This window comes from Amia ocellicauda, chromosome 6 (genome assembly GCF_036373705.1).
Source record: "Amia ocellicauda isolate fAmiCal2 chromosome 6, fAmiCal2.hap1, whole genome shotgun sequence".
Classification (NCBI taxonomy): Eukaryota; Metazoa; Chordata; class Actinopteri; order Amiiformes; family Amiidae; genus Amia; species Amia ocellicauda.
This window is the reverse complement of record NC_089855.1, coordinates 45311950-45338891: the sequence shown is the minus strand read 5'-3', so window position 1 is coordinate 45338891 and position 26942 is coordinate 45311950. Positions and strand designations below refer to the sequence as shown.

At 47.4% G+C, this 26942-nt stretch overlaps 1 protein-coding gene across 5 annotated transcripts; it reads right to left on the bottom strand.

The window, feature by feature from the left end:
* On the bottom strand, nucleotides 1-26703 carry LOC136751529 (myocardin-related transcription factor A). 5 transcript variants are annotated; one of them, XM_066707210.1, is made up of 20 exons: nucleotides 26346-26703; nucleotides 25677-25931; nucleotides 25391-25456; nucleotides 24405-24605; nucleotides 16961-17026; nucleotides 14284-14339; nucleotides 14104-14179; nucleotides 6459-6608; nucleotides 6146-6288; nucleotides 5880-5978; nucleotides 5390-5697; nucleotides 5068-5236; nucleotides 4344-4775; nucleotides 3406-4233; nucleotides 2803-3039; nucleotides 2477-2593; nucleotides 2211-2357; nucleotides 2021-2116; nucleotides 1663-1723; nucleotides 1-1387 (listed from the first exon to the last, which is right to left on the bottom strand). In XM_066707210.1, exons 4-20 carry the CDS (start codon nucleotides 24553-24555, stop codon nucleotides 537-539), a joined length of 3987 nt encoding a protein of 1328 aa, XP_066563307.1. In that variant the 5' UTR covers nucleotides 24556-24605; nucleotides 25391-25456; nucleotides 25677-25931; nucleotides 26346-26703; the 3' UTR covers nucleotides 1-536. The 5 variants fall into 5 exon arrangements, with proteins under 5 accessions (XP_066563307.1, XP_066563308.1, XP_066563309.1 ...); XM_066707211.1 differs by having other exon boundaries at nucleotides 25755-25931; XM_066707212.1 differs by lacking the exon at nucleotides 25677-25931.
* Nucleotides 26704-26942: the final 239 nt, after the last annotated feature.

Below are 26942 nucleotides of genomic sequence, written 5' to 3'. Positions count from 1 at the left end.
TTGTATTTCATCATTAAAAAACAAAGCAAAAACGATTTATTTTTACAATATATATTGTTTTAAGCTAGCTAGCCCCCCCATGCACCCACCCCCCACCCCCACTCCCAATCTTTACACTACAGTGAAGAGACCAGCCGCTCCCCCCTCCTTCTCAAAGCAGCCCTGGAGCCAGTCCACCACGGCCCTCCCAGTGGCCTCCCAGCATCAAGTGCAAATCACACAGCCAACCATGTGCCAACGGTGATGCCGCCCACTACAGAAAGCTTCAATCACCTCAGATCAGCCACAAAAAAAGGCAGCTGTGACCTCCATCCAGTCCAGTACAGCAAAATACAGTCTAGTCCAGTCTAGTCGAGTACAGCAAAATATAGTCCAGCCCAGTCTGTCTTTCTGTCTGTCTCTGAGAGGAGACACACAAGGAGAAAGGAGAGAGACAGACACAGTCCAGTCCAGTCCAGTCCAGTCCTAGTGCGTAAGTGCGAGGCATCAATTTGGCTTGGGTTTGAGTCACCATCGCCCCCTTCCTGCCCACCGGGCTACAAACAGGAGTCCCAGTGGAGCTGCAGATCAGAGCTGTCCAGGAAGTCAGCCGAAAAGACGCTGGGGGGGGCGGCATGGGAGGACAAGGAGCTCAGGGGCCCCCCCAGCCCTGACACCACAGCCCCCACTCCCAGCCCCAGCCCCAGCCCCAAGCCCAGCCCCAGGCCTGGTCCACCCATACTGCCCACACCACCACCACCAGCGCTGCTGCTGCCGCCGCCCATGGTGAGGTCCAGCCAGTCCATGCTGTCCATGGTGGGGTCGGAGAACTCCAGGGAGGGGGGGGGCTGGAGGTGGTGGTGGCTGTGGGGGGGCTGGGAAGGCAGCAGGAGGTGTGGGGGGGTCACGGGGGAGAAGCCCAGTTCGCAGGTGTCCATGGGTGAGGGGGGCGGGTCCAGGATGCTGGAGCTGCTCAGCAGTTGGCTGTGGAGGTCGTCGATCAGTGTGAGCGGCTCGTCCTCGTTGGGGTCCACCGCCCCGAGGAGCAGGGGCTTGCCGGTGGTGGTCTCCAGGAAGTCCTCCAGGCGCCCGCTTCCCGATTCTGTGCCAAGTCCTGAGAAAGTGGGCGGCGGGGGTGATGGCAGGACCCCCAGGGGATTGTGGGCAGGGGAAGAGGTGGAGGAGGGAGGGGAAGGAGGAGAGGAGGAAGAGGAGAAAGAGGAGGCGGAGGAGCAGGGGGGAGAAGGAGGCACAGAGGGAGGGGAAAGGAGGAGGAGGCCGGGGCTGTTGCTGGGGCGGGGGAGGGGAGAGGAGGAGGAGGGTGGGGGCGTGTTGGGCCGCAGATGGGAAGAAGGGGGTGGGGGGGTGGCGCCGCTGTGGTCGTCGTCTCTGAAGGGGCTGCAGATTTCTAAGAGGGAGAGGGAGACGGAGAATTAAGGAGTTGGTACTAACATATACACTAACAAATACACTTGCTGTCTCTCTCGGTCTCTCAATTAATTTAAATTCAAGGTGCTTTACTGGCATGACTTACAATTAGCTGCATTGCTAAAGCAATTACACTACATACATACACAGCAATATAAGATTTCACATACAGTAAATAAATGAAAGGATTAAATCAAGGTTGAAAACAAACAAGGAAAAAAAATAGTTTAATCTCTCTCTCTCTCTGTGTCTTACCTCCACTCTGGATAAGGATGTCAAACAGGTCGTCCATGTGTTGACTGATGGGGCCGTTCTCCTAGATAGATAGACAGACAGTCAGACACAGAGACATGGTTAGACAGATAGATATACACACTCACAGACACAGAGACAGTCAGATTAACAGATATATATACAGACAACAAGATACAGACAGACAAATATATACCCACACAGACAGTGAGACACAGAGACAAAGACACAGAGACAGACAGAGATAGAGAGAGAGAGAGACGGAGACAGAAAGAAATCAAGACACACACAGATACAGACAGATACACACACACACACACACACAAAGGAAGCAAAAGAGACAGACACACAGACAGTGTACCTTGGTGGGGTGGCTAGGGGTTGGGGGCTGTGTTGTCGCCTGGAGTGAGGGGGGGGCTACAGTCAGCTGATCAGTGCCTGGACACTCCCCCGAAACCTGAGAGAGAACATGGAAACACTGGTTTGGTATCATAGCGTCACACACACACTCATTCACCCATTCACACACACTTCAGTGGGCATGTCTTTACCATCTGTGTTGGCGAGGAGGGGGTGTGTTCAGTTGAGGGGGCAGAGTCACCCACAAAGAACGGCTGTAGATTGGGTGGGGCCGAGAACGAGGGGGCCAGCCCCTGTGAAGAGCCATTGGTCACCAAGTGAAGCCCTGCCTTCTGCCCCTGAGAGAGAGCAAGAGAGGGAATTAAAAATGAATACAGATTTCATGAAGAAGAAGAAGAAGAATTTTGACTACTATTATTGCTTCTACTGAGGTAGTTGAACCCCAGTCCCCACCCACCTTTCTGACTGGCTGGTTGATGAAGCCTGGCTGCAGCTGCTGTTTTGATTGTGTGTCGTTTGCAGCCAACTGGGGCACAGATTGGCTGGGAAACTTAGTTGGTGAGGACTGCAGTCTCTGAGAGAGAGAGAGAGAGAGAGAGAGAGATTGATCAGTACAGCGATCATGTCATGTTTGTGTGTGCATGTGTATCTGTGCATAAGCGTGTCTGCATGCATCTGTCTGTTTGTCTGTGTATTGAATAAACTACTCTTAAAGAGAAAACTGAACACATTAGTCTTTTATGGGGAAGTAGTTCCAGCAGGAGGCAGAAAGCGGAGGGATACCTGCAGTGTGATTCGGCCAGCCCCCTTGCCTGGGGGTTGGTGGCCATCCTGGCCCTGCGTGAAGTGGTTGGTCAGCGCGATCAAGAAGTGGTTGCCTTGGCTGTCCATCACTAGGGTGGGCTGGGGGTGGGCCTTGAGGATGTCCAATGGGATAGTGGCAGGGGCAGGGGCAGGGGCAGGGGCTGGTGCTGGAGGCTGAGGGGGCTGACCTGGCAGGCTCAGGAAAACTGGCGCCACCTATTGGGGGAACGGGAGAGGATCAGTAGAGTTACAGCACAAACACCAGGCTGAAAAAGACAAATGTATTAATGTTATTTATTTTTTAAGAGACGTGCTTACTCAGGGACAGAAAGAGAGAGAGAGAGAGAGATCATTTATATTTTATTCATTTAATTTTGTCTTTTATAATTATTTATTTTCCATATATGTATGTCCAATTGCTTTGACAATACAAATGTGTTTGTCATGTCAATAAAGCACCTTGAACTGGAATTAAAATTGAGAGAGAGAGATACAGACAGACACAGAAAGAAAGAGGGACACACTCTGGTCCAGTCCCATGTAACTGAATCCATATAGAACAGGCCCTCTACAGACACTGACCTGTTGTGGCTGGAGCTGTGGGAGAGGCTGGGGGGGCTGTGTCTCTGCTTGCCATTCTCCTCCTGCGTCCAACCCCTCCTCCTCCTCCTCCTCCTCTTCACCCTCCTCCTCCCCTCCCCCCCCCCCCCTCCTCCTCCTCCTTCTCCTCCTCCTTGTCTTCCTTTTGCTTCCTCCTCCTTGGCACTCCTCTCCCTCCTCTTCCATCCTCTCATCCTCCTCCACCTCCACCTCCACTTCTGCATCCTCCTCCAGCTCTTCTTTGACCGTGACCTGAATGGCATCTTCCACAAGGCTGGGGGAGAAAGGGTGGTGGTGGTGGCAGGTGGGCATCACAGAGTCGGGGGGCTCCTCTTTAATGCGCACGCACAGCACTCCCTCCCCACCTAGTCCTCCTCCTTCTCCTTCTCCTCCCTCTCCTGTTTCTCCATCTCTCTCACCGGTCTTCCCTCGCTCCAGCTGGGAGCGCAGCGTCTCCACCAGCCTCTGTTTCCGTCTCAGCATATCGGTTAGTTCCTGGATCTGTTTGTCTTTCTCCTGGAGCATCTTGTCCTTGTCCAGTGCTGCCCCCCGGCCCCCTGCTGCTCCCAGTCTCCTTGCTGATCCCACTGCTGACACCAAATGTGAACTAAATCCCACTGATGATGGCAATCCCCCGTCCCCTCCCGCCGCCAGGCCGTGGGAGTGGTTGGTGCTGTGGGTGGCCGGCTGCACGGCATGCTGGGAGAAGCGACAGGGGGCAGCAGGCGTCTCCTCTTTGATGAAGGGGAGGATGGAGGGAGGCTGAGGGGGGGAGTGGTGAAGGCTGAGCTGGGTGAGAGGGGAGCTGACCTGTGGATAGAGAGAAAGAGAGAGAGAGAGAGAGAAGAAAAGAGTTGTTAAAAAAATGGATATAAGACAAACAGACGCAGACAGACAGACACACAGATAGACAGACATACCATCTCCCCAAAGGCATCTCCATCAGGACTCAGGCCGGCCAGTGACCTGTCAGAGGGGGCGGGAGACACGGGGGGGGTGGAGCTGCAGCTGTTACCCAACGGCATGGTGGCAGGTGGCATGGCCACAGTTGGAGCCCCAGTCATGGTGGCCACCAGGGGGAAGGTAGCCATAACCACGCCTCCTTCCTGTGATTGGTGCAGTACGGCGGGAGAGGCCAGTAGTGGAGAGGGGCCTGGGATGTTTGTGATGGCAGGGGGTGCTTGGGGTAGGCTCTGCTGGGGCGGCTGGTAGTGCGGCTGCTGTGGGGGTAAGGGGTGGCTCTTAGGAGCTGGTGTCGACTCCTGGTAGTGCCTCAGCCTCTCAATCAGGTCGTTCTTGGTCCCAGACACTGGGAGGCTGCGCAGCTTGAGCTCCTGCTTCAGCTCGGCTACCTGCAGAGGGGTTTTAGTCAGAGGGGTATCATTGGACATTTATATTCACCTACTGTTATCTATTATTGACTTTAAAAAATGTATATTATCCAGGTCAAAATGTCATTGCAGCCTTTAAAGTAATTTTCAGCACATTTCTGTTGATAGTTTGTTTTGTTTATTTTTCTGATCTTCTCTTGGAGTTTGAAGGCTCCTCTGCGAGGGAGATATTGTTCATCTGCCCTGCGTGTGGATTAAATAAGGCCTGCCATCTCAGACCGCACCTCCATGTCTGGCTCGCTGTTACACTGACCTTCAGGTCATCCAAGTTGGGAGGAAGTGCTGTAGGCTTGGCTCCTCCCACTGCAGGGTGGCTCTGGCGGCTCCCTGCGCTCTGACTGGAGGAGCCCGATGCGGAGGAGGGGCCATTCCGGGAGGGGGAGGGGCCAAGGGTGGAAGAGGCCTGCTGATCAGCTGGAGGTCTAGAGAGAGATAAATAAACTGTATACATTTGAAGTGAATGGGTGACAGACAGACAGAAGAGGTCTCAACAGACATACAGAGACACTGACTTGGGCAGGCAGGCAGGATGACCACGGACGGACACACACACACACACACACACACACACTCACTTGGGCGGGGCAGGCAGGATGGTGTGGTAGTTGTAGTGCTGGTGCTGCTGGTTGATGATCTGCAGCTGCAGGAATAGCTGCTGCTGGTGCAGGATGCGGGCATAGGCGGAGTCCAGCGGCTGTGGGGCAGCAGCCACCTCTCGCCCCGCCCTCTGGTCTGGGGGGATGTACTGGTGGTACTTCAGCTTCTTTACCTTGGGCCGGCCGTCCTGCTTCTGCTTCTTGCTGTTGCTGCCGCCGCTGCTCCGCTGGGCTGGGGGGGGGCGCTCCGAGGGCGAGGAGGAGACTGTGGGGGCAGCCACCCGGGACTGTGGAAGGGGAAATTTTAATGTTTGCTGTTGGGTTGGGGGATAGGCTAATAAGAGGCAGAAAAGGAGCTAAAGGGAGTGAGGGGAAAAGCAAGTGTCTGACATGGAAGGAGGAATGGAGGAGGAGGAGGAGGAGGAGGAAGAGGAGAGAGGGGGGGCTACAGTGAGGCTGTCTCAATTACCTTTACAAGGGCAGGGGCGGGCTTGGCTACTGCTTGCGCTGCCACCCCATTGGCCAGCTTCTGTTGGTGAGAAGGCTCTTGTGGGGCTGTGGGAGGGGCCTGGGCAAGAAAATGAGAAACAGAGAGGTGATTGGTCAATACAAAATACCAGTATCATCCCTGAAACATAAGTAGTCCAGTCAGTGACTCTGCAGCAGAGCAGACCAGTCCAGTCCAGTCAGTGGCTCTGCAGTCATTAACCTTAATGGGGGAGGGTCAGGTGTTACCTGTGTAGGGGAGGGCGCAGGAGGTGAAGGCAGGGGGCCGGTGGGTGTGGGGGACCCCAGGCTGGAGCCCTGCTCAGGGGAGAGAGCGTCGCTGCTGTCCTCGTCAAAGGAGGAGCTGGCCCCTGCTGTACCGGGCAACTCCTCTGTAGAGAGAGAGAGAGAGAGAGAGAGAAAAGATTTTGATTGCTAATTGACAATTCACTATTTATTATTGATTTCCAGCTTAGAGACAATATGTCCTCATCTTGTATATCATTGCCTGTTGATCACTGGCTTTATTGACAACTGATTATAGACTAGAGATCTGTCTCACCGATCAGGCTGCAGTCCACGGGCAGGATGTTCTTGTGCAGCAGCTCCAGGGGGCCGGGCCGCTGGGAGATCTTCTCGTTCAGGTCGTCGGCCAGCCGGGCACGCTTCAGACGCAGCTGCCTCGCCTGCAGGGATGGCTCCACACAAGTCTCTGCACACACATACACCGGGTTAACCGTATATACACAAACACACACACACAGATTAACAGTATACAGCTCTGGAAAACATTAAGAGACCACTGCAAAATGATCAGTTTCTCTGGTTTTACTATTTATAGGTATGCGTTTGGGTAAAATGAACATTTGTGTTTTATTCTATGAACTACAGACAACATTTCTCCCCAATTCAAAATAATAGTTATTTAGAGCATTTATTTGCAGAAAATGACAACTGGTCAAAATAACAAAAAAGATACAGTGTTGCAGACCTCGAAAAATGTAAATAAAATAAGTTCATATTCATTTTTAAACAACACAATATTCATGTTTTAACTTTGGAAGAGTTCAGAAATCAATATTTGGTGGAATAACCCTGATTTTCAATCACAGCTTTCATGCGTCTTGGCATGCTCTCCACCAGTCTTTCACAATGATGTTGGGTGACTTTATGCCACTCCTGGTACACAAATTCAAGCAGCTCGGCTTTGTTTGATGACTTGTGACCATCCATCTTCCTCTTGATCACATTCCAGAGGTTTCAATAGGGTTCAGGTCTGCAGATTGAGCTGGCCATAACAGGGTCTTGATCTGATGGTCCTCCATCCACACCTTGATTGACCTGGCTGTGTGGCATGGAGCATTGTCCTGCTGGAAAAACCAATCCTCAGAGTTGGGGAACATTGTCAGAGCAGAAGGAAGCAAGTTTTCTTCCAGGACAACCTTGTATGTGACTTGGTTTATGCGTAGGGTTGGGTACCTTGCTACATTAAACGTGCTTAAATTAAAATGCCTAAAGCTAAACGTTCTAAAGTGTGGCTGTATTTCGCAAGAAAGGATTCCGACACCACGACGTGCAACAAATGTTTTACAACAATTGTGTGTAAAGGGGGAAACGTTAAACCTAATGAAACATTTGAGGACACACGGGATAAACTTCAAAGCAGAGGGATGCAACGTGTTCGACGGACATCAGCTGGTAGTGTGGGCGTCCCCGGCCCCAGTCAGACCAACCCTAGCAATGTGGAGACCATTGATTATCACGACGAGTGTGTACAGGCCTCATCGACACCATCTGAGAGGGTTTTCTCCTGTGCAGGACATGCAGTAAGTCAGGAGAGGTGTCATGTTTTGCCAGAGAAGGCAAATATGGTCATATTTCTGCAAAATAATTGCTGAAATTTGAAGCTGGTTTGTAGCATACCAAGAATACCGACTACTTTGCCGTTATTAGTTCTGTAACTGTTATTTAGTGTTAAATTATTGTAGTTGGGTTAGGTTTTATTCTGAATTTGTTATGTAAATGTGTTGTGTTTTGTATGTACTTATATTTATATATTTAAGTATACTTTAAACTTTAAATATATTGTTCAATTTAAATATTATAATTTTTTTCAATAAAAAAGCAGTTCTTTAATTACATTACATTATCCCTACCTGGGATTTGAACCCGCAACCTTCAAATCATGAGTCCAGAGCCCTAACCACTACTGTCTGTCTATTAATGTCATCCACTGTCGTTTTGTGGCTTTTTTATTTATTTTTTGCTCTAAAAGTATCAGTTCAGGCACCAGTACCGTTTTAAAAGTATCGATTTGGCACCAGTATCGTAAAAAACCCAAACGATACCCAACTCTATTTATGCATCCTTCACAAAGACGAATATGCCCGATTCCAGCCTTGCTGAAGCACCCCCAGATCATCACCGATCCTCCACCAAATTTCACAGTGGGTGCGAGACACTGTGGCTTGTAGGCCTCTCCAGGTCTCCATCTAACCGTTAGACGACCAGGTGTTGGGCAAAGCTGAAAACTGGACTCATCAGAGAAGATGACCTTACTCCAGTCCTCTACAGTCCAATCCTTATGGTCTTTTGCAAACCTCAGCCTGGCTCTTCTTTGCTTCTCATTGATGAAAGGCTTTTTTCTAGCTTTGCACGACTTCAGCCCTGCCCCTAGGAGCCTGTTTCGAACCGTTCTCGCCGTGCACTTCACCCCAGCTGCCGTTTGCCATTGTTTTTGTAGGTCACTTGATGTCATCCTACGGTTGTTAAGTGACATTCAAATGTGTTGGCGGTCATCCCAGTCAGTGGAGAGTTGTTTTCACCCTCTGTCTGTCTGTAGCTTGGTTGTCCCCAATGTCTGCTGCTTGACCTTGTTCTTATGAACCGCCGTCTTTTAAATTCTAAGGATGGAAGCAACCTGACACTCACTGTATCCCTCTGACATTAAAGCCAGAATTGAACCCTTCTTTTCCTCACTCAAAACTTTCCTTTTCAGCTCTTTTGGCATGGTCAATAGTTATTTTTTTTATTTTAATTACTTTTTATGTACTAATAACACTGTTTTTGCCATCCAGCTGGTCCTATTGCAAGAGGATAGTGATGACCACAGCAGTGGTTTTTATACTTTTCCTCGTTAAATAAGATTTGGTTCAGGTGATCATCTAATCAGTACCTCATTCAGTAGAATGAGGTGTGCCTGTGTTGGAATTCAACAGACACTGGAATGGAATGGCTGCCATACATGTAGAGACAAATTTGCAGTGGTCTCTTAACTTTTTCCAGAGCTGTATATATTCACAGTAATCCCTTGAGATTACACAAATTCGAGTTATGAAATTTTCGTGGTACCACACTTTATAAATGGTCCATTCCAGAGTGCAGAGCACTGGCAAGAGAATACTTTACTTAAGCCTTGTAATAAATCTTAAATTAAACTGGAAATGTGCTTACTGGGTCCACCTTCTCATTTAGTTTGAAGTGGATAAATAATTTGAACAATTAACACAAAGAGTTAAGTTGATTAAATAACTTAATATAACATTTCAACTCCTAAAATGTATGACTTCTATAATTGCACAACAGAAAAAGAGAAAGATCATGTTTGGGGGGCAGCAAGGAGACAAATACTAGACAAACATAGTGCATGACCAAGATTTAAAATTAAATTGATCTTAATTCAAAATTAAAATGTATTTCTCTTATTTATAAATAAGAATCCCTGAAGCATCACCACACATTCAGCCTCTCTTTACCCAAGCTGTGCAGACCGCAAACGCAGTCATGTGCAGGTCAGGTTTGTGAAGAGGAAGCCGGAGCGCTGGCCCAACCAGTCCACTGAGCTTTGCTTTCGCAAGAGTGACATCTTCGCCTTGGGCTTCTGCGTGAATTTGCAATAGTGTCTTTCTCTCATAGTGTATGAATGTTAATGTTAATTTACTAAATAGTCACTGAATATGATGTTGTAACTATATAAAGTATTGACTGGAAAGATCTTTAATTGTTACCTTAAGTGTATTCAAGGTAGGGCTGTGCGATATGACGATATATATCGTGTGACGATAGAAAAACGTCTATCGTTTCATATTATGCTCAATCGTTTATATCGTTGTGTCGCAAATCCCACTCTTTACGGCAGTATTTTTTGTCATTTGCGTTCTCACCAGTTCTTCCATACGTGTTGGATGCAGGCAAGAAATGTGCATTCAGAAACACAAACAAACATGGAGGAGAGTGAACTCGACACAGAATAACCACAACAACCAGGTGATACTTTAATGCGCAAGCGCACACGTTTTGCCCCGCTCTCGTCGCCGGGCTAAACTCGATCTGCAAGCACCCCCCACCCCCACTAATTTAGATTGATATCATTTGTATAAAATTAAATAATAATAATAAAGCTGGTTTGAATTTTAATAAATTGGAAAGCAATGCAAACACATGCAGAAAGTTTCATTTTCTTTTTTTATGATGGTGAAAACAGATTTTTATTATTATTATTATTACTATTTTGTATAACCACGTGCTGTACCGGTAAGTAGAATCAAAACGCGACAGTCAGAGAAGAAATGTACCTGTCCAGCAGATGTTAAATGCGCCACTATAAATCCGGATGTGGTAAATCTACCTGAATCTACCATTTTACAGCGCATGTGTTGCGTGATTACTATTACTTGTGATATTGTTATGATGTGACAGTAAATCATACTGTGTATTTGTGTACATATATATCCCATAACAACATAACACACGTAATAGTAATCACACAACACTTGCGCTGTAATGTTGCACTCTGCATATATTTACCATTACAGCCTGCATGGGGTATTTGTTAATTTTGCATATTTAATAATTAAATAAAGACTTTTTGTTTAAATGTCTTTGGTCTTATTTTGTAGCTTGATTGGATAAAAACAAGAAATAGAGATATACACTCACCTAAAGGATTATTAGGAACACCATACTAATACTGTGTTTGACCCCCTTTCGCCTTCAGAACTGCCTTAATTCTACGTGGCATTGATTCAACAAGGTGCTGAAAGCATTCTTTAGAAATGTTGGCCCATATTGATAGGATAGCATCTTGCAGTTGATGGAGATTTGTGGGATGCACATCCAGGGCACGAAGCTCCCGTTCCACCACATCCCAAAGATGCTCTATTGGGTTGAGATCTGGTGACTGTGGGGGCCAGTTTAGTACAGTGAACTCATTGTCATGTTCAAGAAACCAATTTGAAATGATTCGACCTTTGTGACATGGTGCATTATCCTGCTGGAAGTAGCCATCAGAGGATGGGTACATGGTGGTCATAAAGGGATGGACATGGTCAGAAACAATGCTCAGGTAGGCCGTGGCATTTAAACGATGCCCAATTGGCACTAAGGGGCCTAAAGTGTGCCAAGAAAACATCCCCCACACCATTACACCACCACCACCAGCCTGCACAGTGGTAACAAGGCATGATGGATCCATGTTCTCATTCTGTTTACACCAAATTCTGACTCTACCATCTGAATGTCTCAACAGAAATCGAGACTCATCAGACCAGGCAACATTTTTCCAGTCTTCAACTGTCCAATTTTGGTGAGCTTGTGCAAATTGTAGCCTCTTTTTCCTATTTGTAGTGGAGATGAGTGGTACCCGGTGGGGTCTTCTGCTGTTGTAGCCCATCCGCCTCAAGGTTGTACGTGTTGTGGCTTCACAAATGCTTTGCTGCATACCTCGGTTGTAACGAGTGGTTATTTCAGTCAAAGTTGCTCTTCTATCAGCTTGAATCAGTCGGCCCATTCTCCTCTGACCTCTAGCATCAACAAGGCATTTTCGCCCACAGGACTGCCGCATACTGGATGTTTTTCCCTTTTCACGCCATTCTTTGTAAACCCTAGAAATGGTTGTGCGTGAAAATCCCAGTAACTGAGCAGATTGTGAAATACTCAGACCGGCCCGTCTGGCACCAACAACCATGCCACGCTCAAAATTGCTTAAATCACCTTTCTTTCCCATTCAGACATTCAGTTTGGAGTTCAGGAGATTGTCTTGACCAGGACCACACCCCTAAATGCATTGAAGCAACTGCCATGTGATTGGTTGGTTAGATAATTGCATTAATGAGAAATTGAACAGGTGTTCCTAATAATCCTTTAGGTGAGTGTATATTGTGTATCGCCCAAACTTCTAAAAATAGAGATATTATTTTTAAGTCATATCGCCCAGCCCTAATTCGAGGTGTATAAAATATGATGTCCGAGTCATGTATATCATCACGTCCATTGTTTGCCATTTGATAATGCTGCCCGAGTTGTGTAATTCTCGCCTATGCAAGGTTTTCCAGGAATGCAACTCTTGTGTATCTTACTGATTACTGATATACACTCACCTAAAAGATTATTAGGAACACCATACTAATACTGTGTTTGACCCCCTTTCGCCTTCAGAACTGCCTTAATTCTACGTGGCATTGATTCAACAAGGTGCTGAAAGCATTCTTTAGAAATGTTGGCCCATATTGATACGATAGCATCTTGCAGTTGATGGAGATTTGTGGGATGCACATCCAGGGCACGAAGCTCCCGTTCCACCACATCCCAAAGATGCTCTATTGGGTTGAGATCTGGTGACTGTGGGGGCCAGTTTAGTACAGTGAACTCATTGTCATGTTCAAGAAACCAATTTGAAATGATTCGACCTTTGTGACATGGTGCATTATCCTGCTGGAAGTAGCCATCAGAGGATTGGTACATGGTGGTCATAAAGGGATGGACATGGTCAGAAACAATGCTCAGGTAGGCCGTGGCATTTAAACGATGCCTAATTGGCACTAAGGGGCCTAAAGTGTGCCAAGAAAACATCCCCCACACCATTACACCACCACCACCAGCCTGCACAGTGGTAACAAGGCATGATGGATCCATGTTCTCATTCTGTTTACGCCAAATTCTGACTCTACCATCTGAATGTCTCAACAGAAATCGAGACTCATCAGACCAGGCAACATTTTTCCAGTCTTCAACTGTCCAATTTTGGTGAGCTTGTGCAAATTGTAGCCTCTTTTTCCTATTTGTAGTGGAGATGAGTGGTACCCGGTGGGGTCTTCTGCTGTTGTAGCCCATCCGCCTCAAGGTTGTACGTGTTGTGGCTTCACAAACGCTTTGCTGCATACCTCGGTTGTAACGAGTGGTTATTTCAGTCAAAGTTGCTCTTCTATCAGCTTGAATCAGTCGGCCCATTCTCCTCTGACCTCTAGCATCAACAAGGCATTTTCGCCCACAGGACTGCCGCATACTGGATGTTTTTCCCTTTTCACACCATTCTTTGTAAACCCTAGAAATGGTTGTGCGTGAAAATCCCAGTAACTGAGCAGATTGTGAAATACTCAGAGCGGCCCGTCTGGCACCAACAACCATGCCATGCTCAAAATTGCTTAAATCACCTTTCTTTCCCATTCAGACATTCAGTTTGGAGTTCAGGAGATTGTCTTGACCAGGACCACACCCCTAAATGCACTGAAGCAACTGCCATGTGATTGGTTGGTTAGATAATTGCATTAATGAGAAATTGAACAGGTGTTCCTAATAATCCTTTAGGTGAGTGTATATATATATATATATATATATATATATATATATATATATATATATATATATATATTGTGACAGTGCTGGACTGGGCAAATGACTGCTGCCCTGCCCGGCACTACAACTCCCAGATGCCTCGGGAGATGCATCAGGAAGTGAAGCACATGACTGTTCCCCATTGGCCGGCTCTTGCATAAAAGCAGGAAGCTGGCAACTTTTGTTGTTGGAGAGGCAAGAGGAGAGCTGCGGAGTAGGAGCGGAGTATATTGTTCGACTGTGATTAAAGTAGAAGATGATGAATCGGATTTGAGCTGACTGGTAACGAACTCTGGCTTTTCAACTCAACTATTCTATAGATCACGGATTTGTTGCTGAGTGTTTGTGTTTAATTAGTTATTTGTGTAAAGAGGTGTAGATCAGTGACCATGTTTAGTTTAGGCTCAACTAGGAGCAAGGGTTTTGTTTGCTGTTTTTCTACGTCTTTGTTTTGCTCATTGTAAATAAACGTGTACTTCCTTCACCCTACTCCCCTGCCTGTGAGTCACTGTTTCCACAGAAGACCCCACCTATTGAGCCCCGGATGCCGTGTACTCTATACACAGACACCCAGAAACACAGACACGCTCTCTCACCCTCCAGTATGTGCATCCTGACCAGCTCAGAGCGCTCAGGGCGAGACCCAATCTTCCTCTTCAGATAATCTTCAGTCTGAGATGAAAGAGAGAACTTAGAGAAATTAGAGAACAGAAACACTGGACATTACAGTATATTGGCAAATTGAGAGAGGGACAGAGACACAGAGATGGACTGACCCGTGCACGCTCCAGATTTCTTCTCTGTTCATGAAAGGCAGCTGGACTTTTCAGTGCTGAGGGAGAGAAAGAGAGACGTGAATATAGATACACTGAAGACTGACACCACAGCAGTGTCTCCAGTCTAGGCTCCTATTCTACACTATACTATTAGTCCACAAAGAGCCAGGTCTCCAACTTAGTCAGTTCCTGAAGCTTCTGCAAATTTCAGCAATATGCAGAACAATCTGTTTCTTGAGAGTTTGCAATCATGCTCATTAATGCATCAATTGTCTGTTCTTTCTATAGTGAGAAAGTGCACACTCACCCCATGCCCCTCTACTCCCTATCTCTCTACTCTTCCTCAATTACTCAATCGACAAACTTCTCCAAAACAAGACACAGAGAGAGAGAGAGAGAGAAGCTGAATTTCATTCTTACATTGTGCAGTTTCTAATAATATACTCTATATAGACAATGTGTACATTGTGTACAGTCTATATAGACCAGGTGTACAGTGTGTACAGAGACAGAGAGTGAGACACACACAGAGACACCAACACACACATGCATACAAAGGACAGACAGAGAAAGTGAGACAGAGAGGGAGACAGCGGGACAGATCGAGATAGAAATTAATAGAAACAGACAGAAACACAGAGCAAGAGGGACACGAAATTAATTAATTCATGCAATTCATGCAATTAAACATCTAGACGTACCTACCCGAGACTCCCTCTTACAGCACTCTCCCGCGGAGTGTCAGAGCTAACATACTGTGGACAGTGCTCAATGCATCGTTAACTAACGAGCAAGTGCTTCCCAAAGTCTGCCCTGACTAGACGTCCTAGACACTGTCTTCGTAACTGCTGCCCCCTAAAACCCTGCCCCCCACTCCCATTACCTCCCACATTCATGTAGTCATTAACCAGAAGCAGAAGCTACAAACTAGTGTTATTAATCTGTACTGTAAAGTGTTTGTGTGGGTGAAGAAAAAGTGTGTGAAAGAGTCGGTGTGTCTGTGTCTCATAGAGAGAGACTGTGTGTACGTGTGTGTGTTTGCATGTGTGTTTTTGTATTTTAGAGAGTGTGTTTTTGTTTACTTCTCGAATTGCTGCACAGTAAGAGAGAGAGCAGAACTTAAAACACACACACCCGTATTCACTTCTCTCCCCCCCCCACTCAGTCTGGATCTCACTCTCTCCTCTTCCCAGTTTCCTCTCACTCACTCTCATCTTCTCTAAGCCGAAAACTCTCTCCCCGTTTTTCCCCATCTCACTTTCTCTCTCGATGTATCCCCTCTGTTCACTCTCCCCCTCACCCCTGCTGTCTCAGACTCTCTCTCTGTTCCTGGAAGGAGAAGTGAAACTATGCTTCCTCTGCTGTGTTTAAACCGGGGACATGGTGTCGGTCACACACACTGACCTGTGCTCTCCTAATCCCATTACACTGCCTGGAGGGGAGGCAACCAGTAGGCCAAGGCCTTAAGCCGTGGACCCACAGAGATGTATTTTCTCCTATAACAGTCTGCTGTCCTATAGGCATTTTCATTTCTCTTTCCTCCAAGCCTAATGGTTATTTTGTCTATTTGTTTATTTTCAATCTGTAAAGCACCCTATGGCTACTTTGCAAAGAGCACTATACTATATAATATATCCACAGTGCTGTGTGCACTACAGTATAGTATAGTATAGTAGAGTAGAGGGCCCAGATCTCTAGAGGAAGTCCCTATCTGACTGTTTATTCCCCGGTATGGGTGAGTGGGGTGATCGGTGGACACAGTGCAGTTCTGCTCTGGTAGTGCATAGCAGGAAGTGAAACACAGAGCCTGAGAGAGATGAGCAGACAACAACGCCCCTTTCTGTGTAAACAGAAAACAGAAACAGCACTGCACTGGCTAGGACTGTAATATATTGGACTGTACTGCACTACATCAAACTACAGTATACTGCACAATACTATACTGTACAGCACTATACTGCACTGCAGTGCACAGGGCTGCATTAGGTTGTATTATATTGTACTGTAGTATACTGCACTATAGTGTTTTTGTACTGTGTTGCACTATATTGTACTGTGCCGGTACTAGTAGAGTGCTGCACTGTTCTTGCAACTCCGACCAGGGAACCTGCAGACTGCCAAAACTGGGTCAAACTGGGTCAAACTTAAGAGTCCCATCTGCGTCCCCTTCCTAGCACTCCTCCCAGTCTTGATCAGTCGGTAACACCCACCCCCCCCCTCCCCACCACACACAGTTACACCACAGCCAGCAGCAGAGAAAATGGCCCTTCACACAAACAAGCAATTACGAGCAACTGAAAACTTGTTCAAATAAACTAACTAGGCTGAACATGGATGAACCACTGGTGCAAACTGAGCTGGGCTGAACTGAGCCTAGCTGAGCTGAGCTGAGCTTGGTTGAATTGACCTGAGCTTGGTTGAATTGACCTGAGCTGGGCTGACCTGAGCTGAACTAACCTGAGCTGAACTAACCTGAGCTGAGCTGAACTAACCTGAGCTAGGCTGAGCTGGGCTGAACTGAGCTGGGCTGAACTGGGCTGAGCTGAACTGGGCTGAGCTGGGCTGAGCTGGGCTGAACTGGGCTGAACTAACCTGAGCTGAATAACAGCAGCGCTGACGATCCCATTCCACAAACACAACCAATTAGGAATAATAGAAAGCTTGTTAAGGTACTCACGGGGCATGATTCCCTGGTTAACGAGCTCCTCCCTGGTGCGGCGCTGCTGCAGTTTGAGCTGGAGCACTGAGCGAGGGAGAGGGGGAGGAAGAGAGAGAGAGAGAGGGAGGGAAAGAGTGAGGAAGCCAGCATGAGGACACCAGACGGAGCCCCCCAAAAACCAAGACTTAAAAAAAATAAAATCAGCTCCAGCTACTCCCCCTCCCCCCTCAGTATTTTCCTCTCTCTTCGTCTTTCTTCTCTTCTGGACAGTTGCTTCCTCTCTACCTTTGTTGGCAAAAACAAAAGCAAAATATTTCAGCGAAAGAAAAATAAAAAAGTGGAAGAAGAGGAGGACGAGGAGGAGGAGGAGGAAGGAGGGGAGGGGGGTAGAGAAAGAGAGTCCACGCTCTCTCTGCTCTCTCGTTTTGTGCCGAGAGGTAGAGATGCAGGGACTACCGGCAAATGACAGACAGACAGACGGAGAGAGAGAGAGGGAGGGAGGTGACAATTTTTGAACTTCCTGCTTCTTCACTTGTTACTGCAACCCCCCCTCCTCTCTACACACATTTTACCACAAAATAAGTTTTACACTAACCCAACTCGCAACTTCCGCTATTGGTTAAAAAGCGCCTGTCTGAAAACAGGAAGTAGTATTACAGTCCAGATCTCCGAGTGCTGTAAGATAAGAGTGATGCTTTGAGTACAGCCTTGACAGAGTCGTGATGGGCCCAAGCTTATGTCAAAAAAAGTGGAAAAAAATAAATACCAAGCTAGACATACACACTTATTGGACAATTACAGAGTGTATAAGTGTGAGAATGTCAGTGTGTGTGTGTGTGAGAGAGTTTACTGCAGACACACAGAGATGACAGTGATAAGTCTGACTGTGTGGAGGATGTTAGCAGTCCCTCCCCCACTCTGTCTGTGTGAGAGAGAGAGTCAGTGTGTGAGAGCACAACAGACACAGTAATAGCGTCAGACTGTGTGGAAAATTTATCAGCCACTCCTCCTCTCTGTCTCTGTATCTAGATCTCTTTGGGTGTGTGTGTGTCAGTTTGTGTGCATCTCTACCTCTCTGGGTGTGTGTGGGTCTCTCTCTGTGCAAGTACGAGTGTGTGTGTGTGTGTGTGTGCGCGCGCATCTCTGCCGGAGTGCGCATTTCTGCCGGAGTATCTGTGAATCTGTGTGTGTGTCAGAGGCAGTGTGTGAGAATGCGTGAGTGTGAGAGGTTGTGTGTATAGTGAGTGTGTGTTTCTGTGTGTGTGTGTGTGTATGTCTTAGTGTGAATGTGTGTGTAAGCATGTGTGTATATGTCTGATTGTGTGTGTGTGAGGGTGCGTCGTCTCTCTGAGGCTGAAGCAGCGTCTCCACAGCCTCCACCCCAGCACAGCCCTGACTCCCAGCACAGCTCACCCTACAGCACTGTGCACCACAACAAACAGATTGCTCCACAATAGCATGGCCCCGGTTGTGCCCTCTGTGTGACATTGTGGGGGCTCTCTGAACAGCAACACAATTCAGTGCACAGTGTCAGTACAGTGGATAGCAAGGTTAGTTTTAACGCAGGTTTAAACGCAGGCCCCACCCACCTTCCTTCAGATTGTGGTAGGCATGTTTCCCATAGTCCAATCACCTGCCCTGCTTCTCCAGGCCCCTCCCTTCCCCATTGACGGGGGTGGGGTCAATTATAATCCCTGGGTTGGTGTCCAACATGGTGCCCCACTGGCACAAAGTCGGGTCTCTCAGTTATGCGATGGGGTTAAAAAGTGCTTAACGAGATACGAAACACCAAACTGTGCTAATGAGGGATAATAAGCGTGGAGGGCTTCCTTTGTCATGCGGTCGGAAGAGAAAAATAAAAGTTGGTTAATTTTTTTTAAAGAAAACATATATCTATATATATATATGGAAAAGGAAAGTAAGAAAAACAAGAAAAGAATAAGAAAGATAAACTATTCTCTGCTCCTCTGTCCAGTAGGGCAGCTGGTGGTGGGGGTGTGTCAGGGGAGATGAGGGTCATTTCATTTTGTCCTGGATGCTCCCCTGCCCCCCCTCAAAACCCTGCAGCCCCCTCGCCTGCACCAAAATCCCCAGCAAGAAACACTGCACTTTTGGATGCTCAGAGCCCCACTCATAGACTCAGAGACTGGGCCTCCATGCCCCCCCCCCAGTTCCCGTCTGCCGAGAACTGGGTTTGTAGAGGCCCTGCTCCGGTCTTTATTTATTTTTATTTATTATTTTATTTATTTATTATGTGTATTTATTTTTGTTAATAATAATAATAATAATAATATTATTATTAACTCCTTGGCAGAGGGTCTTCCTCAGGGTAGTGACAGAGGCAGTGGAACCCTCCTCACAGGTCACACAGCCCCTCTGTCAGCAGGGTAGCCCAGTACAGCTGCCACACACTGCCTGTTCAGACACCGCTGAGCACAGCACCACCGAGCCCTCCGGAAAGTGAACTCACAGATAGGGCAAGACAGACACAACAGTAACTCTGACTCATAAATATCTGTACTGTAGTATATATATATATATATATATATACATACACACACACACACACACACACAGTTATAGTATACTACAGTAAGGAAAAACCTTCTCATGAAACCTTTCAAAGAGAACTGTCCTTTAATAATAATAATAATAATAATAATAATAATAATAGCTCACACTTTCACTGCTGATGCAAGAATATTCCAACTACTACCATACATATAATAATAATAATAATAATAATAATAATAATAATAATAATAATAATAATAATAATAATAATAATAAATAAAATGCTTTCCTTCTCCTTGAGACTGTAATCCAACTTCAGGCTGTAAAATCCACCAGCTTCCCAACCCTGAAAACACACACTAACTACACCTCCTGCTCTTCCCCATCTCTTTCTCTCTCTCTCTGCCTGTTTTCCTCTCAGTCCACAGAGGGGGCTGGTTACCGACCAATCTGTCGTTCCCAAGGAGGCAGACAAGTTTTAAATAAAATCATTAAATACAAAAATACTTTTAGTCCAAGAACTAAGATTGGCTAACAGATCCTAACATACAGAGACACACACTGAGACAGAGAGAGGGAGGGGGGGGGGAGGGTGCCACACATAGAGGCAAACTGGCCCCCAAGGTCCATGACACGAGGTATACAGTGTCTACAACAATCCTATGCAAAATGTCTGGAAATGTTAAATGCATCATTTCTGTATTTATTGATCCCACTGCCCTTTTTCTGAGCACAGGACCTGTCTGTCAATGCCTTGTCAACAATGCTGTCCATTGGTCCTGCCACTAAAGCTTTTCTGAATTGAGAAAGAGAGAGGAGGGTGAGAGGGGAAGGAGACTTGATTGAGTATCACAACTTACTACACTTTACTATACGACACTGTCTCCATCTCAGTCTCTCTCCCGTCCCATCCCGTCCCGTCCCGTCTCTCTCTCTCTCTCTCCGTCCTAGAATGTCTGCACCCCCCCACACCCGCTCAGATAATTTCAAGGTTTTAAATAGCAATGCCAGCTGGTCAGTGGGTCTAAATGCAGCCCTATCTCAATGACACAAGCATGGGATAAAGTTTCAACCAGACACCCCCACCCCCTCCACCATCCCTGTCTCTTCTGTATAGTCATTGTCCCAGTCAGTCAGTCAGTGTGTCTCCGTCTGTTTCTCTTTACACTTTGTTGCTTCTCTGTGTCTCAGTGTGTGCAAGTGTGTCAGTCTGTGACAATGTTGTGAGGGAGGCTGGCTGACTCGGAGCCCCACAGCTGTTGCTCAGCCTCTCACTGTTGTTAATCTCAGGGTCTAAGGTTATAGGTTGCTGCTGTTGTTGTAATGTGCATAGTGGACACCAGGGGGCAACACTGAGCAGCACACTGGAGACTAACTGACTGACACACACACACTGTCCGATACACTGACTGACTTATTGAGTACAATGTCTTTATAAATGTTTGAACACTGAGCAACACACTGGAGACTAACTGACTGTCACACACACACTGACCGACACACTGACCGATACACTGACTGACACACTGACTGACACACTGACGACAGACCGACCGACTTATTGAGTACAATGTCTTTATAAATGTTTGGACACTGAGCAACACACTGGAGACTGACACACTGACTGAATGACTGACACACACACACTGACTGACTGACACACACACTGACCGATACACTCACACTGACCGATACACTGACTGACTGACTCAAAGACAGACACACTGACTGACTTATTGAGTACAATGTCTTTATAAATGTTTGGTCTCCCTCTATACCTTCCCTTCTCCCCCCCTCCTCTCTCTCCCTTCCCATCTGTAGTGAGTGGTGGAGAGGGACCGAGCCCTTGACAAACACAGAGACAGACTGAGACACAGGAGCAAAGTGCAGCTCCGCTCCCTCTCTGATTATACTTGCAGTCCTCTGGGGCGGTGCTCTACTGTACTCTACTGTAGTGTCATGATCTGTACTCTAGTACAACATAAATCTCCTTCTCTCTGTCCTCTCCATGTTTCTCTCCCCTGCCAACCCAACTAACCTCACAAACATCTCAAGACAACCTAAACACCACCCAGCTGTTTACAACTGCAGTTAGGACAAGAAAGAGGGAGGGAGGGAGAGAGAGAGAGCGGGGGGGGTCAGACCAAGTTCAGAGTACTGCCAGAGAGGGATAGATGGGGGGGATGAAAGGAGAGAGGGGGGCTGCTGTTTGTACAGACGCACAGTTGTCGTAATGCATGACGCAATCCCCCCTGGAGGGAGGGAGGGAGTGGGAAACAGAGGGGGAAAAAGTAATATACAACTTTATAAATTACACTGCAGCAGTCCAGTCCAGTCAGTGACTCTGCAGCAGTCCAGTCCAGTCCAATTAAGTTCAGTCCAGTTCATGACCCTGCAGATATGATATCCTTAAAGCTCCTATAAGAAGGAGCAGGAGGGCGGGAGGCCTGCTCTGACCTGCAGGAGCCTGTTACAGCCTGCAGACACACAGGCAGGATCTCTGGCTCAGCCCCCCCAGAGTTACATAACATACTGGAGCCCACAGGAACACACTTGTTTATACACACTTAACTATCGAGGAACTTCAGCACGAATCACAGCCTCCACAGGAGAGAGTGCAGAGTACTGTAGTGTAGTGTAGTGCAGTGTAGAGTAGTGACATCACCGCACTGCCCGACTCACAAGAACACAAACAACAGCAGCAATTAGCAGATCGCCTCTACTGATCAAATGTAATACGGCAAATAGTGCTGGTACTACAACTACAGCTACTTTACCTGGTGCTACTACACTGCACTGCACTGGCCCCTAGGATACTACACTGCACAGCACTGAGATTCTGAACACTGACATTACTACTGCATCTAAACAACAAACAACAATGTGAAGATACAAAATAAAAATATAGTATTCACAACTTACAACAGCCAAATAAGTATGCGTCCACACCGCTGACAGGACCGCAGCCACCCCCCCCACCACCCCCACCCCCACCCCCAGGCAAGCGAGGGAGCAGAAGAGCACACACGCCTCGGTCAGACTCAGCCCCAGCCCCTACCTGAGTGAATGGCCATTCCGTCCTGCCACCAAAACCACAAACTAATAAAACGTCCAAGACGGATAAAACCGGGGGAAAACTCCAACAGAAAAAAAATTAAATCTCTAAAAAAACATGCTCATGTTCTCCCTCCTCCTCTCTACCTGTCCCATTCCCCGCTCCCCTCTCTTCTCTCTCCCTCTCCCCTGTCTCCCCTCCTCTCCTATAGCAGGAGACAGTGCTGGGACGTCCCAAATCCAGATAGATGCTTCCTTAGCCCATTGTAAGTTGTCTCTGTGAGCTGTATGTGAGGGAGAGAGATTGCTACTACTCCCTTCAGTCCTTATCTCTGAACACACTGAGAGAGAGGGAGGGGGAAGGAGGAGGGAGGGACTGAGTGTGTGGAAAAGGTAGGAAGTGTGTGGAAGAGAGAGCGGGAGAGCAGGCGTCTGTATGTGTGGGTGTCTGAGTGTGTGTGTGACTGTGAGAGTGAGTATGTATTAGTGTCTGAGGGTGAGAGTGTGTGTGCATGCGTGTGTGTATGTCTGGGTATGTTTGCATGTGTGTGAGAGTGCCAGGATGTGTGTATGTTTGTGTCTAAGTGTGTGTGAGAGAGTGTGTTGTATTGGATCAGTCAAAACAGTGTTAGTCAGTGTAGCCACACCTACACTTAAGGGGACAAATATTTACATGCATTTCTTTCTGTCTACCTCCAAACAATTAGAAGCAGGCACTGACCTTTAACCTGCCCGGACACAAACCATCTCCCCCAAACACAGACACCCAGTCATAAAGTGACACACACACACACACACATTAATTAATTCATTCATTCATTCACACACAGCCTCACTCACACACACACACACACACACACACTTGCAGTTACGCAATTTTAATTGTTACAATCCCCCTCCTGCATTTTTCTATACTTAAATTGGTCTCCTCAACCAAAACACAATACTCTACAGGCTACACTATAGTACACATGTTACTGCACAGCACTACTCTACTCTACATAACACTCCACTACACTGCAACCTACTACACAGCTCTACAACACACTGCATTGCATGACAGTGTGCTATACTACACTGTATTAGCACTAACCTCATCTACACTCGGAAACCCAATGAAATAAACCGTGCACAGCAATTTGCATTGTGCCACAGATATGATGTGTACAGGACAGGCATGGGGGGTGTGTGTGGGAGTGAGCAAGTGTGTGTGTGTGTGTGTGTGTGTGTGTGTGTTGTCTCTCTGGGGACTCCCAGCACATCTCACCCTGCGCACTGTGCACTCTGCACAATAACGTGCATATAACACTGACACTAAAATCTGCCACTGGGGCCGATTCCAACACCTTCTAGCTGCGAGGGACAGAGATTTGCCTGTAGCAACTTGTCTGAAAGCTGGTGCCCTTTGTGGATAGTGTAGCCTGGAGCAGAGGGAGGGAGGGAGGGAGAGAGGCAGGAAGAAGAAGAGAGAAATGGAGAAAATAAGGTGAGGTGGAATGGGTGTTGAGGCAGAGAGAGAGGCAGAAAAAGGGAGTGAGAGGGTGAGGGAGGTGTTCCTCGGGGGGAACCGGCACACTGTTGTTAGATTCTGTTAACCGGCACGGATGTATTTCATAGTACATCCTTTTTATTTTTTTTATTTCTTTATATTGTTTCCAGGGGAAGGTATTTTAAGAACACAGTCACCTGACATGGTTTCCAGGGGGATGTATTTCACAGCACACTATTGTTTCACTGTTTTTGTTTCTGGGGCGGAACATACTTACATGCACGCTTTTTTAAACGATTATTTTGTCTTCATATTTGTCCGGGATGGACACGTTTCTCGACACATGGACTGTCATTTCGTGGGTAAGGGAGCGCATTAGTGTGCAACACACAAACTCACACTCACCGTTCTTCCTTTCTCTCAGGGGCAGCACTTTGGGGGTGGGCTGGAGGGACAGCTCCTGCAGCTCATTGGTCACCGCTTCACTCTGCGGGCTGGGGGCGGAGCCGGGTGCCGCGGCAGGGGCCATGGGGACAGGGCCAGGCTCCTCCCCCATGGGCTCGGGCAGGGTCGCCAGGGTGATGGAGGGTGAGGCGACAGATAGACCTGGGACAGAAGAGAACGCAATTTATCCAAGAATAAAGGGAAGAATACAGAGAGTGATGATGCAGGAAGGAGTCTGTAGGGGTCAAAGAGGAGTCTGAGCTTCTTCCAATGATCAAAGTGGCTGATTCCCTGTGAAGCAGTTAGTCGGGGGGGACATAGGGGGCCAGATACAGAGAGAGGGAGAGAGACAGACCAAAAGGGATACATAAGCAGAGGGAGAGAGAGAAAGAGAGAGTCAGTGTCAGTCAGGCCTGTGTCTCAGCAGGCCTGCGTGTTTGGGAGGAGCAACATTCTTCAGCAGTCAGATAGTGGATTTTGGATGGAGAGACAAACACAGTTTTGGCATCAATCTTGTGGGTGTTTTTTTCCCATTTTCTTTTTGGGTGTTTATAGGAGAGGCTCCTGAGTCTAGACAGCTGCACACACGACTTAACCCGCCACAGGCTGCAGTCAGCTACTTAGGTTAAAACCTTGGAGAGGGAGGAAGAGAGGGAGAGACAGGAGACTCAGAGTGGGGAGAGAGAAGGAGAGAGAAGGAGAAAGGGGGGGAGAGGGGAGGCACAGAGTGGGGCTGGAGGAGCACAGAGTCTGGACACACATGTATAATAACTGCACACATGTAAAATCTGGAAAGCTGTTTGTAATTTTATTAATAAGTGAAGAACATAAGAAAGTTCACATTCTTGTTTAAATTGTACTGTATTTCCTTTTCCTCTTCACTTTGTCTGTCAATGCGTTGGCCACATTCCAATAAAGCTTGCTTTGAAGAGAGAAAGAGGAGGTACCTGTACTGGTTCTATTTCCTGTGTGCTGGGGCTCTGGGGATTCCCATCACTGCAGAAACTCACTCACTAGGGGAGACAGAGAGATTATTAGGACAGTTGGGCCTTCAGCAATTAGTAACCAATTCCATGGTGTGAGAGTGAATGAAAGTGCGTTCGTGTACGAGACTGAATGAGAGTGTGTGTGTTTTAGTGAGAGTGAAAGTGTTAGTGTGTGTGTAAGAGTGAGATTGTGAGTGTGAGTACTGGTATTCGACATCCCATACAACACTGTCCCCTAGACACTTACAGCTGACACACACGTCCCCTTCACCCGGGACATTTCTCTCAAAAAAGCATGTTAAAACGATGAACACGGCCAGCTTACAGAGCAGCCCGTGTTCAGCGCGTCTGCCCGGTACACGTGTGCGAGGGCTTCCGCAACTGATCTGTGACGCGGCCGATCACCGGCTGCAGCGGCTCCGCGGCTCTTTGACCTGTGATGCGCTGCTCTTCTACCTCAAAACACTGTCATTTTCCGGATGGACCTCAAAATATGACGCTCCTCGAATATGCAATGATAATGAGGGCAGACATTATTATTATGGCACGGAAACTGGCCAACTGTCATGTTAACATGGCTGTCTATTAATTAATGGAATGGCACAACATGAAATAATTAACAATACAGTTGTTTTAACTTGTGCACGGGTGGAAGTGTGTTTATTAGACACACGTCTGTCTGGGATTTCGTGAAGACCATGTCAAACAGTACTTTGACCAGTAGGTAAATAAACGCTATTGCTCATTATTGCACCCTTTGTATATCATATCCTGTGAGGCTATGTTATGGCTAAGCGCCGGTTATGATCGTAGTCGTTTCTGAATCATAGCAGGCGTGTTTCCACTGTACTCAACACTTACTATTACGCTACTACGACAGGGTACCTACAGCAGCCACAGCAAAAAAAGAACGTACCTGTAAAAGACTCCATGCCTGAGCCCCTGTCCGCGGGGGACCTTCATGAACAGTACAGTTATATGATGAATAGAACAATAAATCAAGCCAGGAGGAGCAGATCCTCTGACAATTGCCCCTGTCTGTCCCGAGCAGCGTGAAGACAATCGCCTCGCCTCTCTCAGGAGTTACAGTATCCACAGCGCGGCGGTGTCGGGGGGGTGGGGGGTATACAGTGCGCCAGTCGCGTTGTTTAGATTACGGTTTCATTATTGCCAATATTATTGTTGTCAGGCAACATGTAACAGCCCGACCACCCCCCCATACTATCACAACTCGCTTCCGATTTCCAATATTAAACTTCAGCCGGAAAACCCGCCCGTTTTCCTTCCACTTCACCCGCCCCCGTTAGGGAAGGTCACCCAATGGCATGCGGCGCCGGCTCGATTGACACCAGCAAGCAGCCAATCCCCGCCCTGCCTCTGCTCCCGGCCGCCTCGGGAACCACATTTCTTTCAAACAGCGAGGACGACTGACAGCGACGTTGTCCAATCGGAGTGCAGAACAAGTGCGTCTAGTCTTACTTCCGGACCAATCCGCGGCCGCTCTGGTGTCGCT

Coding starts and splice junctions, on each gene's coding strand:
- LOC136751529 (XM_066707210.1), bottom strand. CDS start 24,555: ATGGGGGAGGAGCCTGGCCCTGTCCCCATGGCCCCTGCCGCGGCACCC. Junction 6,289..6,458: donor CGTGGACTGCAGCCTGATCG/GTGAGACAGATC, acceptor CTCTCTCTACAG/AGGAGTTGCCCGGTACAGCA. Junction 4,776..5,067: donor CCAACTTGGATGACCTGAAG/GTCAGTGTAACA, acceptor ACCCCTCTGCAG/GTAGCCGAGCTGAAGCAGGA.